This window comes from Triticum dicoccoides, chromosome 2B, assembly GCF_002162155.2.
Source record: "Triticum dicoccoides isolate Atlit2015 ecotype Zavitan chromosome 2B, WEW_v2.0, whole genome shotgun sequence".
Taxonomy (NCBI): Eukaryota; Viridiplantae; Streptophyta; class Magnoliopsida; order Poales; family Poaceae; genus Triticum; species Triticum dicoccoides.
Genome location: NC_041383.1, coordinates 150,423,076 through 150,436,571, shown reverse-complemented (window position 1 = coordinate 150,436,571; position 13,496 = coordinate 150,423,076). Strand labels below are relative to the sequence as shown.

Genomic DNA, 13,496 nt, shown 5'->3' with positions numbered 1-13,496 from the left:
ACCACTTGCGTTTTGTATGTTGTATGTAGTATCTGTGGAAACCGAGAGTATGTACATGTAGTATGTAGTATATAACAATGATTAGGTAGTATATATACTAATTTTTAGGTAGTATGAACCATTTTTTGAGTATGCTCTTTTTTAGTACAAATATATACGTATTTCACAAATATAAAAAAAAAGCTATGGGCTCATATGCAATTTTTTCATGTAACTTGCTTTTAAATATCTTAGATATATTATATGAACATATTTAAAATAATAAAATAGTATATATAGTACCACATGGTAGTATATGAGACATGTGGGGTAACTATCACTGGGTGGTAGGATGGATTTTCCCTATATATATATGTTTTTGATGTCTACTCTTTTTCTTACACGTTGTACATTATTCGTATACATCAGAAGCATTTTTCTATACATATCTAACGCTTTTCACGCACATTATACATGTTTCCAAATATCATCGTGAATTCAACAAATAGTCTAAAATAAATTTAACTGTTATAGAATTAATGTTACGTACACCATATACATCATTTCACTTTTTTATAACATACACCGAACATTTTTAATGTACATTGAACTTTTTATATATATACTGAACACTTTTATATATAAAACGTACTAAAAAAATTCTAAAATATTTTTTCTATTTTTGAAATATCAAGCCAAAAATAAAAATAGCCAGAAAAACCTACTAAAAACAGAAGAAGAGGAAAGTTAGACAACCGGGTAACAAGCAGAGTGGGCCAGCCAATTTGCGCTGGCCTTCAGCCAAGGCTCCCATGTTTGACGCCCACTGGCTGAAGGATTCCTTTTTTCAGCATAGCTACTGGGCATGTTTTCTGTACACTAGATGACCCGTTGCGCCAATGACGCAAAAGCCGAGTGCAAGCCAAGTATTGAAAGAGTGTGCATTAACATATTGTTGTTCGAAAAGCATAGCTCTGATACTATAGGCAGCAAGCAAGCGATAGTCATGCACACAGGATTGTCATGGTTTGTTTTACATAAGATCATAAGATCAAAAATGATGCACTAAGTCATGTAGGAAAGGATTCTTGTGATCTGTTTAGATTTGATAGGAAATCATGCAGAGGCCTTTGGACGTGCAGTTGAAGACGAAAGCATATTTTTTTTATCATGGTTGTTTCAAAAGCATACCACACCGCAGTCTAAGCAGCAAATAACCGATAGCTAAATGCACAGGATGATCTTAGTGGATTACATAAGATCCAAAAGGATGATAACCATAGAAGTCTTGGTAGGCATTTATACTAATATTAAGTTATATAACAAGGGGCTTTTGTAGTTTGCTTATATTGAGTAGACGATCAGGCGCAGACCCTTGGAATTGCATTTGAAGGCGAAAGCATATGCTTGCCCTTTGTTCATGCTAGACGACCCGTTGCGCCCATGATGCAAAAAGCGAGAGTGAGCCATGAAAGTGAGAGCAATTTAGAGCCAATTTAACAGATACTTAGTACACAACATTATATATTTCATTACATGGTAGCATGATAGCTCAAAAGAAAGTTATGAAATCACTTGATATTGGCTTTATAAGACAAACTATTTTAACAAAGATGCATCATATAGGTAGAGCTGGTCTCTTAACCCCTAGCTGAGTCTTGTATCTGCTACCAACAGGAAAAACATGAAGGTGGTGATATTAGGTAGAGCCATCACGGCATGTTCCATCAATATTGACCATGATTTCATCGTCTAAACAACTCTTCATCTTTGGTTCCTGTAGACCAGGTTTTGATATTGTTGTCCTTCATTTTGCCATATACATTCCAAATCTTTTTTCCTGCCTGCAATTAAGCCATCGTCCTAAAATATATTAGTTCTCCCACACACACACACACCATTTCCTTTGCCTCGGCAAAAGATAAATTGCAAACAGACAAATTTATGGAAAAGCACGTCACCCATATACATAACCATGATTAGATTAATACCAGCACACAGGCATATCTATTAAATGTTTGCTCTCTCTCACTGGTAGCTTCTAACTATCAGACCCTCCCCTCTGCTGGTACTACCATCCATAAAACTCAATGAGACCTTGAGATCTATCGAAAGGCATAAAACCCCTACCTCATACTTAATACTAATGATGTCACATGCATCCTATGACAAAAAGAACATGCAGAATAGAAGCATGGTAGTAGTGAAATACTTTTTCATAAACCTAATAATGGCTAACATTAAAACGTGACGGTCGAAGCATTTCACATCGAGATATGTTGTCTTTGTTTCCAAAAGAAACCCCACCAAAACATAGTATTCTTGCTCTGGCAGTGAGTGAAACTGGAAAAGACAGCGAGGGAGTACAACAATCCCTTGGCTCACTCGTGGTCGGATCCAATTAGTTACCATTCAAAATAAGTTTGTGCCTTTCGATTTGAGATATTGCAGTTGAACAAAGATAGAAGGTCAAAATATATTGCCCTTGGGTATGTGGAATAAAAACAGAGGCTGCTTGTGCAACTGGTGCAAGTAGCCAAAGCAAACCAAGCATTAAAATTTAAAACCATTATACTTAGATGGCATATTTTATTGATCCTGATAGCATTACGGTCCAGGCATACCAATGCAAGGAGATACTTAGATGGCGTCTTTATATATAATTGGCGCAGGCGTATCAAGCCTGATAATGAGAAGCACGATAGACTAAAAGCATGAACTTACATCAAAACAAAGCTACGAATGTAGCTTGCGGTGGATTATTTAATCCGACTTTATAAAGAAAACTACATAGCTAGCTATATCATATAGTGCAACTAACCAGCACATAAACAGAAGTGGAATAACTAACTATACAGATTTAGGATAAAATAAATTGATTATATTCTGCATACCACATTGGCAGATTGTATTGCCATTTAGACAATTAAAATGTTGAGCATCCGACACTTCTAGAGTAATTTTACTTGGATGCAACTGTTGTTGTTCCTTCGTAGCATCAATGTTTGGGTCAAAAGAATGTATATGGTGGTTGCCAAGTTCATACATACCACCTCCAATATGTCCGTCTTAGAAACGTCACGCATGACATCATTTTTTAAATTTGGAACAATAGCTTCATGGAGATTGGGCATTGGTGGTTTATTAGGCACTCGTATGAACCGGGATCAACAATGCCTGAAGACAATTTATATTTTTTGTTCGACTGCATGCTATACTACTCTATATATTAATCTTCCTGTTTTTACGTTTTTTTCTGCGGGAATCCAATTTTCACATTTTTAGATGATCTGAGTTCGTGAGGGACACAAACTGAGGTAAATCCAACCTGATAACAAAAATATATAGCATCAAATCCAGCAATGTATGTGTTCGGAGAACAAATACATGCGTACACGTATTCAAAAAAAAAATACATGCGTACACTAACACGTTCGTGTGATGGACTCGGATATGTTTACCCGTCTTGTAAACCAGTCCGACATGTGTGCACACACGTTCTCCCAAACCAGCCGCTTTGCTCGTCGGTGCTGGTGCTCCACGTGTACACGTCACCAGTTTTCTCTTCGCTCGCAGGTCGTGTCCATCTCCCCCGGTTTCTCCCCTCCCCGCTGACACAAGACCACACACCCGTCAAAAGAAAAAACACACACCACCACGGCTATGCTTCTTCCCCTGACGGACACAAGGTGGGTCCGGAGAGGAGATTTCTCGATCCCGTACGGAGTGCGCAGGCGGCGGAGGGAGAAGGCAAGGACGGTCGCTTTAGCGCCGTCGTCGTGCGGCGGTGCTTGGGCTGTTGGCAGCGGCGGCATAGGAGACGGGGGAGACGCTAATGTCCGTCAAGGCGTGCTTCGGCAACATCGCCAACGCGCTCGTCGACTGGGACGGCGGCCGCGACCACTGCCCCTGGCGGGGGTCGTCGCCTGCGACACCAACTCCTTCGCCTGGAGGTGATTCTCTGCTCCTCCTCCATCCACCCTTCCCTCCCCTCTTTTAGTGTCACAGGGGTCTTCAGGATGCTCCGCGGCTGCACAAGCCGACGGGCTATTTCTATTCTTTGGTTCCTTCCTCGCTCGCTGGTTGCTGATAGCAGCCTGGTCTTCCTCGTCGGAGTTGTTTTTCGATTGGTGGCATTATGCGGCAGGCCTTGCTCGCTTGTTTGATTCTTGCATATCTAGCACATATATAAGTTGCTAGGATTTGATGTAAAGAAGCAGGGTGAGACTATTAATTACAAAAGAAGTCCAAAAGATTAGCACATGGGGCAATTTTTCAGTGGCCCATAACAGAAATTCGAATTTTATCCCACATAACTTACCAAGCAGAAACATATACGGATGACCAAGGACAACTTACGAAACTGGTCGGACGAAAACGGACGATATTACTGTCATAAGAAACTTTCACCCCTTTATTAGTTCTCTCTGTCATACTAATTTCAGTTCTACACCACGTTTGATGTTGGTAGTGTCTAATGTTACCACTATACGTCTTGGAAAACTTTTAGGATGATTAGCTGGAGCACTGTGATATATAGTGAGAAAAGCATTTGGTAGGATTATCATTGTCTTCTCATTTAATTCCCCAGCTACCAGCCTAACACTGAAGGTTGCACTGCAACTACTTGGTTCCAAGTTCAATATGGAAATTTGCAGAAAATTTAGGCTGAACAATTTTTATAAAGAATAAAACCCAGTACAATATAGGATAAGAATTGCCTAGTGCAATCTTAATCGTGTGGCTACCATTGTTGATTGTTTGCAGGAAGCTCAAAGGAAGCAAGACTTCAACAAAAATCTCTGAATGCATTCCAAGCTTCTGTACGGCGTACGTCGTTTCAAAGGGCAAACTGTCATTCGTGCACTCTTACACCTGATGCCTATGAAACACCTAAGACCATATCTTCTTCAACCGTTTCTTCTCCTAGCTCTGGAAGCCTTTCCAGTGCGCCCTCAGGTAATACTCAAGTCTGCATTTGATTTTGTTTTCTGAAAATTGTTGATTACACCTATCAACTGAATACAAACAAAAAAAGTGTATTAGAGTGTTACTAACTATTCTGTCTACAGCAGAGTGGGCTGTCAGAAATGGAACATCAACTGTATTATTCCGCCAGTCATCTCTGCCATCGCAATGTGATCACACACTCGTAAATATAAATAGGTCAATCCTGAAGCTAGCCCTTTAGGCAGTGCTGGCAGCGAGATCTCTTACCATGCTGATACAACCCTGAAGACAAATTCACAATCAATCACATCAGTAGCGCAGCTCAGTAGCAGCAGCAGTGGATATTCAGTTTACAGGAGCTTCCGGGGAGATAGCTTCTGAGATATCTTTGATCTGCAGGAAGAAGTTTCAGAAACTGCAAGAGACCTTAGGCATTCTCATTCCCAGGTAGCTGTTACACCCTGGGCAAAAGTATTTCATTCTATTGGGTACAAACTTTTTTTCTTTTAAGATGGTGGAAAGGTTCATCTCTAGGCCTCAGCATCATACGATGCACACTGCCAAAGCAAAATATCACTACATGAAAGCCAACATGTTTACCCAAATGAATGTGCAATTTATGATATTTTTTGGCTAAACAGGATGATATGAAGCTTCAAATTGAGAGTATGAAGGTCAAACTGCGACATATATTCTACAGTTGTGGCTATGGACAACTTTTGGCCAGTCCGGTGTATTCTACAATTGAGGCAATGGAGCACTTTTGACCAGTCTAGTGTATTCTACTGTTGTGGCACTGGAGTAGTCATTATCCACAAAACCAGGTATGTTGTTGTTACCATGTATCTATGTGAACATAAATCGTGAGCACTGGATAATAGTATTTATGATATATATACAATGTATATTTTTTCCAGTCTATGCTATGACATTGTGAGCCGTATCTATTTTGTGCACATTTTGCTTTGTACTTAAAAAATCCCCCCTCCCTCTTTGCTGCTTGTCATGCTCAGACACCGGCAGATAGGACAAATAAACCATACACAATACATGTACATATGAGCTGAAATACACTGGGCATCCTAAAGCCAACATGGAAAAATAATGAAACAACCTGAAAGAACGAATGCAACAAATGCAAAAGCATATAATAATGAAGGTCAGAAGGTCTATGAAAATTACCTAGCTGTTTTTTGTGGACAAGAATCAGTTATTTCTAGTTCCCTAATTCTGGAGCTATGTGTGAACAAGGCCAGAAGACTAAAATATCAAAAGCTAGCTAAGGACTCATTAGCAGATTTTTCTTGTGCTTGCTATACGTCTCAACCGAACAATAGGCAAAGGGCGTACTTATGAACAGACATAAGCAGACACCATATCAATAGCTAACAGCATCACACAACAACCCAATCACACATCAAGATGGATTGATGGAAATTGAAAGATAAAGTATGCTCTTGCACTAGAACCAAGTGTAATAATGATTATAAGCACAGGTATGTACATTTGAAAAAATAGAAGATTAAGAAAGGGGAACATGCATAAAAAAAACTTTCGAAAAGTAGTAGTAATTTCACCTCTGCAATAGAGAAAGTACAATTAGTTGGCTTTTCCTATTGATGGCTAATTGCCTGAATAAAAAATGAGCAGTAGGTATAATGATGGTGTTATTTTCTTGCGCAAGCACCAAAACTTCGCCGAGAAGGTAAAATATATTGGGAGCATTGTACCTTCATTTTCCCTATAATCCTTGCCCTTGCTTCTAGACTATATGATGGCAATGCGAGCTAGCCAGCGTCTTCATATTAGTCCGTCCAAAAAGCACACCAAAATTAACAGTTGGATTGATTGTATTATCTCTGAAATGCCATTATCAAAAATTTAGTTGACGCTTAATAGTAAATAGAAGTGCAGGGCTTGCTTATCACACTTACTTAGGACTCATGGGCCTTATCTAATTCCTCTCCAAAGCAAACCATCTCTCTATGCGAAATAGGCAATAGATATAAGCAAAAAATGCTATATACCAAAGAGTATATGACAATCTAAACTGAAGTGCTTCTCACAAGAAACCGAATATGATAACATGTTATTGCTCACTCTAATAATATATAAGGTGTTGGAAAGGAGGGGGTCTATTTTATTTATACAGTTTAGTTTAGTGATTTGGTAAAAAATAAGGGCAAGTCCAAACCAGACATGCACGAGAGCCTCAAATACGTCGAGTCACTTTGATTAGATAATAATGAGAAGAAATGAAAAATAGTGGCAAATTCAGCAAAAGGGAAAACAAGTTTTGCATCTACACAACAATGAAGCAAGGTAATGAGCTAAATTAGTGGACCTAGCACATATCTGATTCACTCTACACTTTACGCTTACATAGCATCACAGTAATCTCCACTCATAGGAAACCAAACAAATTGAAGATTAAGATTTGCATATGGTAAATGAAGGAATAAAGCCATATGTGCAAGAGAAATTCGTCGCATCGTGTTGCAAAACCAGAAAAGTAAAACCAAACCCCCTCTCCCAGAGCCTCTTCCCTATGATATTCTTAGACATCATGGGAATGATGGGGTCAAAAGTTTGGAGCTAGCCTGGAGAGGGACACCATGGCACATTGAAAAGGAGAGGCTCTTTGTACAGCAAAACAGCTCAGTGCGCTCGGCAGGCAAGGTTGCGAAAGGAAGAGGAGTACAAAATCATGGCATGTGCTCTACTACACAGAAAAATCCAAAAATGCAGGAACAGGCGTGACTGTGTTCAAGAGAGACATAATTCACCTTGGTCTTCTTGATCAAATTCTTCCTCAAAATTCTTCTTATAGTCTCGACAGGTAACTAAAAGTTGAGGAATCAAAATAAGATTATAAGAGAACCAGAGAATCAAGTAGTACAAATCGAGAGAAAAAATATGCGGACGTAGGTGGGTAGTCTAGATTGGAAAGGAGTGGGAAGTGAAGGGGAGGAGGGGAGAAGCAAAGGTGGGAGGAGTGTTATGCCTTCTACCTGTCAACGCGTGGCTGCAGAGGGTCGGTCGCCTACGCCCGACGCCCGCGTTGCCATGGCCCTGTCCAGATCGCAGATCGATCGAAGAAACCCGGGTGGCCGCCATCTTCCCAATCCACGAGGCCCCCAAGCCTCTCCTTCCTGGAAGCGCTGCCAGTCTGGTCGATGCCCCACAGGCTGCTGCAAAGAGAGCCAATAGGGTTGTAAATGATGCCAGTGAAGTCTTAGTGCTACCAAGGGCTGCAAGCTAATCGAACACAAGCTTAAACAAGAAAGACACTTGAAGATTTATACCCTGGTGTTCATTATAAACAGAAAAGGTTAGGTGACAACGCTCAAACCTTCAGGTTACAATTTTCATGTTTTCAATTCATTATTAGCACATATCATAACTACAAGTGCAGTAATCTTTCCTTTGATTTAAGAATGATGGTAGCTGACTATTTGAGACCTTGTAGAGCAATCAAACAAGAACATATTGCCTATTTAAAAAGAAATACACATCCAACAAATAAGATGTCTGAATCTATCACATTACCTAGCCATCTCCAAACCATCATTCTCCTCAGGTTGGGATCCTATCGAACCAACCAAATCAATCAACCTCCATAAGTGGCCACTTCCACAAGCCCAGAAGAGCAAGAAATATTCCACAATCATGAGATCACCATAATCATTCAATCAGACAACATAAACAAGAGAGAGAGATGGGGATGGGTGGAACGCAACTTACATGTCAGGGTGGAAGACATGGCGTGCACTCGTGGTGGCGAGGAGGATCTTTAGTAGGAGACCTGAATGACGGTTGCCCAGGGTTCCCCAAGAAAGATCGCCGCAGAAGGTACCCCTCCTTGCCACACCGTCTAGCAGTGAACACCATGGAGGTCACATGTTCCTCGAGATCCCACTGGCAACGAGCGCCATCTTCTGAATTTAATCAAGGGAAAATGCTGCATCGAGAGAAAAATAGTAAATAATCACATCCTGAAGAAAATCGAATCAAGGAAGAGTGTGCTTGTCACAAATGACTAATAAAGAGAAATATATTTCACCTATGGCTTTAACCATCGATCTGGCCATGGCGATGCTGCCCATGGAGAGAAGCACATAGAAAGAGGGATGAGATGATAGGGGCATCGCTATAGCCACCGCAAGATCCTTGGTTTCCCCGAGGTCTACTATGCCTTCCCTAGGGAGAAAGAGACCCAGCCAACAACTTGCAGCAAGATTAGCACCTGCAAATAAAAATTGGATGACCCTATAAACCGCCTAGTCAAACCACAAAGGAGAAAAATGGAAAAGAGAAATCAGGGGGAAAGCAGAGCAATGGGGAGGAGAGAGGGCAACACGAGACGTGGGGATGCAGCCCGAATGAGAGGATGGCATCTAGGGTTTTTACCTCCTGCTCTTATCCCCTGGCCAGCCAGGGCTTTCAACAAGCTGCTTCCCACAACGCACACAACATCTTCCCCATTGTTGCTCCTTCCCCCCACCTCCGTTCCTCACCTCAACTGCACAGGCTGCAAACCGTCCTCCGCAACATGGAGTGATGCCCAACGAGGAGAGCGGCAGAGGCCGGTATGGAAGGGGAAGAGGAGGGGTTCGTGGCAGGGGCAGGGATGGAGGAAGGAAAGGGCGGCGGCGCGATCTTCCCCGCGGCCGGCTGCACCCCATTGCTACCGGAGCGCAGTCCCCGCCGCTCTTCTCTGGCACGGATCCACCGCCCATGTGCGCCTCCTTTGGTGGCGACACCGAGAGAAAAGTGAAGGAGAGGAGGCGGCGGAGGGGAGAGGGGCTCGTGGGGCGAGGTGTGGAGGAAGCGGGGAGGCGGCTGCAGGATTGGCTCGTGGGATAGGGTTGCTTTTACCCAGATCGCGATTGGCGAGCACGCGATGAAGACTCCGCGTACCAAAAGATGAAGGAAACTTAGGTTGACTCCGTGGCCCCACGTCTATTGAGCCCCACCTGCCATCCTCTCCAGAATCAGGAACGAAAGTGAAAAAAAGCGAACGGCTGACCAGCCGCCAGTAGCCAAAAAACGACCGTAGGAGATCGATCGGGTGGTCAAAACCGACGCGCGCTAGCGATGCCCCCAGATGGACGGGTACTCTAGGAGGCTTTATATGTTAGATTTTCTGACTAGGGTTTCCCGCCTGAAGGAACTTTCGCTTATGGATACATTGTACATTTTCTGTACATATCTGAAACATTATTTTTATACACGGCTAACATTTCTACAAATATATGTTTCTGATGTTTACTTTTTTCGCACACGTTGTATATTTTTGCATACATTAGGAATAATTTTTGTACACATGTTTTACTTTTTTAAATACATTATTAACATTTTATATATAATTTTTTTGATGTCTACTTTTTTTCATACACGTTATACATCATTCGTATACGGCAGAAGCATTCTTCTATACACATCTAACACTTTTCATGCACATTATTCATTTTTTCAATTTCATCGTAAATCCAACAAATAGTCTAAAATAGATTTAACAGTTATAGAATTAATGTTACGAACAATGTATACATTATTTCACATTTTTCTAGGGGGTTTCATGGCACCCCTAGATCTGCCTACGGTCTCACACACTAGAAAAGTCTAGGACCGGCATCTTCACCACTTCATATTTCAACCCCTTCTTGTCATCTGTCGCATCGATGAAGATTGTTGAACCTTCACCAGCCTCACCTTTTACTAGCATCTCAGAGAGCATTGTTATCACATTTCTTTCCACCCACCTTCTTATGGGTCTTGCACCATACATCTGTAGGTACAAAAATGGTTACTAAAAGATACTGCCAAAATTATGCGTAAAGAAAAGAAGCTAGCTGTACTAACCGGATTGTGTGACTCCGACATTATGACGTCCAACAAGGCATCGGTTGTAGACAGAGAGATGCCCTTATTGGCTACTCTAGCTACAACGTTCTTAATCTGAATTTTTGCAACCTCTTTCATTTGTTCATAGGAAAGTGACTCAAATATCACAATCTCACTAATCCTGTTGAGAAGTTCGGGCTTGAAGAACTTCTGAACCTGCATAAGCAACAACATGAATGGCAATCAGTAGTAGGAACTGTTGCATGGAGCCTACATGACAATTTGGGATTAACAAACCTTTTCCATGACAAGGTTCCTTGCAACTTCTAATGGCTTTTCTCCAGTCATTTTTGTTGTAAGGTATTCTGATCCAAGATTTGAGGTCATAATGATGATAGTATTCTTAAAGTCAACAGTTCTACCTTTGCCATCAGTCAACATGCCATCATCAAGAATTTGAAGAAAAATATTAAACACCGAGGGATGTGCCTTCTCGACCTCATCAAAAAGGATAAGGCTATATGGATGCCTTCTCACTTTTTCAGTCAATTGTCCGCTATCTTCATATCCAATATAGCTTTATAAAGGAATCAAAGAAGCATTTATATTAGGAAAACTAATTAATTAGACTAAGCATGAAAATATATCTTATTTCTAAGAGGAATGTTAATGCACACGAAAGTAAGTAGTACCTTGGAGGTGCTCCAATGAGACGTGTTACAGACCCAGCAGTAGCATATTCAGACATGTCAACCCGAACAAGCATCTTTTCACTGTCAAATAGTTGCTCGGCAAGAGCTTTTGCAAGCTCCGTCTTTCCAACACCAGACGGGCCTAAAAAGAGGAAAGAACCTGTCGGTTGGCTAGGTTGATCAAGGCCGGCCCTAGAGCGTAACACAGCTTGCGCAACCAAATTGACCGCTTCATCTTGACCAATAACACGCTCATGCAATCTATCTCCAATGTGGATTAATTTGTCCTTCTCCTCTTCACAAAGCGTAGCAACAGGAATTCCAGTCCATCGACTCACAACCTACAAATTATAATTGTTGGAACGTGCATGCAAGACAATCACATCACCCCGCAATAAAAATCATTTTACCAAGTACAATATTATATATATATATATATATATATATATATATATATATATATATATATATATATATAGAGAGAGAGAGAGAGAGAGAGAGAGAGAGAGAGAGAGAGAGTACCTGCGCGACATCATTTGGATCAACAATTGCTTTCTTCACTCTATTTGTGGAGCTACTTTTCGGGTTGACAACCACCTTTTTATTTGCATCGTTTAAGCTATTGGGAGTAGTGTTGTCATCTACTAGTAGTTGGTTGTCAATCTGCTTCATCTTTCTGGCTATGAAAGTACATGCCTCATCGATCAGATCAATTGCCTTATCTGGAAATTGACGACCTGATGAAACATACAACAATGAAAATCAAATTAGCAAAGGTACAATGGAGTGAGGGTAGATGAATTGTTGACGCACGTACGTACCGGTGATGTAGCGGGCGCCGAGGTGCGCAGCAGCGACGAGAGCGGCATCCTGAATTTCGTGTCCATGGTGGTCTTGGAATCGTTGCTTTAGCCCCCGCAAGATGGCAATGGTGGCCTCAATGCTCGGCTCCCCGACGTGCACTTTCTGAAACCGTCGCTCGAGCGCAGGGTCCTTCTCCACGTACTGGCGGTACTCGTCAAAGGTGGTGGCCCCCACGCAGCGGATGCGGCCGCGGGCCAGCGCCGGCTTGAGCATGTTGGAGGCGCTGGTGCAGTTGGTCCGGCTGCTGCCGGCGGAGTAGAGCATGTGCATCTCGTCCACGAACAGTATGATCTTGCCGTTGGACGCCTCTGCCCGCTTGATCACGTTCTTCATGCGCTCCTCGAACATGCCACGGTACCGCGTGCCGGCCACCATGGCCGCGAGGTCGACCTCCACCACGCGTGCCCCGACGAGCGCGTCGGGGACGGCCCCGGACGCGATGCGCTGCGCGAGGCCCTCGGCGACGGCGGTCTTGCCGACCCCGGCGGCGCCGACGAGCGCCGCGCAGTTCTTGGTCCTGCGGCAGAGGATGTCGACGACGCGGTCGATCTCGTCGTCGCGGCCGATGACCGGGTCGCCCTCGCCGGTCATGTCCCGGCCGTAGGTGCGCAGGCACTTGCGGGACTGGAAGTAGCTCCACGCCCAGTGGCACAGCGCAGAGGTTGCTAGAGCGACGACCGTGCAGCACGCGCGCTCCAGCAAGAGCTGGCCACTGACGGGCGGGCGTTGCACGGTAATCGCACGCACAGAAGTGACCCTGTCATCACGCGGAGGCGGTTGCCGCCTCTTCTTATTAACCTTCCACCGAATCATCGCTACCTAATTTGGCTAGTAATTTGGGGTCCCGGCACTCGCAAAATCGCTGCGCCCTCATGACCTTTTATACTACTATATATATATAATATGCGTTATGCGTTATTACATGTAGAATCCGTGTCGGTGTCGCCCAAATCTCGGAGTACGTATACAAATAGGAACCGGCTGACTGATTAGAACCCACAGCCTTGTGCGCGGCATGGTCGGAGACGTCGCACCGGGTGTAGGCCGTGTCCGGCCGGGCCAAGCTCCGCGGCGACCGAGCGGCCCACGTCGGCGATGATGACCTTGCCGCCATTCCTGATGAACTCCGTGGCTGCCGCCTTGCCGATCGACGCCGCTCTTCTC

At 43.1% G+C, this 13,496-nt stretch overlaps 1 protein-coding gene and 2 long non-coding RNA genes across 7 annotated transcripts; 1 reads left to right on the top strand and 2 right to left on the bottom strand.

Moving 5' to 3' along the window:
• Positions 1 to 3,365: 3,365 nt before the first annotated feature.
• LOC119362687 lies at positions 3,366 to 6,168 on the top strand. Of its 2 annotated transcripts, none has more exons than XR_005173606.1 (4): positions 3,366 to 3,932; positions 4,747 to 4,938; positions 5,055 to 5,376; positions 5,571 to 6,168. It is a non-coding gene; the product is annotated as an uncharacterized LOC119362687 (long non-coding RNA). The 2 variants fall into 2 exon arrangements; XR_005173605.1 differs by having other exon boundaries at positions 3,369 to 3,932; positions 5,052 to 5,376.
• LOC119362686 lies at positions 4,200 to 8,839 on the bottom strand. Of its 4 annotated transcripts, XR_005173601.1 has the most exons (8): positions 8,674 to 8,839; positions 8,479 to 8,559; positions 7,941 to 8,120; positions 7,716 to 7,772; positions 6,864 to 6,912; positions 6,660 to 6,788; positions 5,197 to 5,322; positions 4,200 to 4,997 (listed from the first exon to the last, which is right to left on the bottom strand). It is a non-coding gene; the product is annotated as an uncharacterized LOC119362686 (long non-coding RNA). The 4 variants fall into 4 exon arrangements; XR_005173604.1 differs by lacking the exon at positions 4,200 to 4,997 and having other exon boundaries at positions 7,941 to 8,117; XR_005173602.1 differs by lacking the exon at positions 4,200 to 4,997 and having other exon boundaries at positions 5,251 to 5,322; positions 6,507 to 6,788.
• A 1,698-nt stretch (positions 8,840 to 10,537) lies between these two features.
• LOC119360690 (chaperone protein ClpB1-like) lies at positions 10,538 to 12,938 on the bottom strand. Its single transcript, XM_037626220.1, has 6 exons — positions 12,290 to 12,938; positions 11,991 to 12,205; positions 11,469 to 11,809; positions 11,074 to 11,353; positions 10,795 to 10,992; positions 10,538 to 10,720 (listed from the first exon to the last, which is right to left on the bottom strand). Exons 1-6 carry the CDS (start codon positions 12,921 to 12,923, stop codon positions 10,538 to 10,540), a joined length of 1,851 nt encoding a protein of 616 aa, XP_037482117.1. The 5' UTR covers positions 12,924 to 12,938.
• Positions 12,939 to 13,496: the final 558 nt, after the last annotated feature.

Coding starts and splice junctions, on each gene's coding strand:
- LOC119360690 (XM_037626220.1), bottom strand. CDS start 12,923: ATGACCGGCGAGGGCGACCCGGTCATCGGCCGCGACGACGAGATCGAC. Junction 11,810..11,990: donor ATCCAAATGATGTCGCGCAG/GTACTCTCTCTC, acceptor TATAATTTGTAG/GTTGTGAGTCGATGGACTGG. Junction 10,993..11,073: donor GGAACCTTGTCATGGAAAAG/GTTTGTTAATCC, acceptor TTGCTTATGCAG/GTTCAGAAGTTCTTCAAGCC.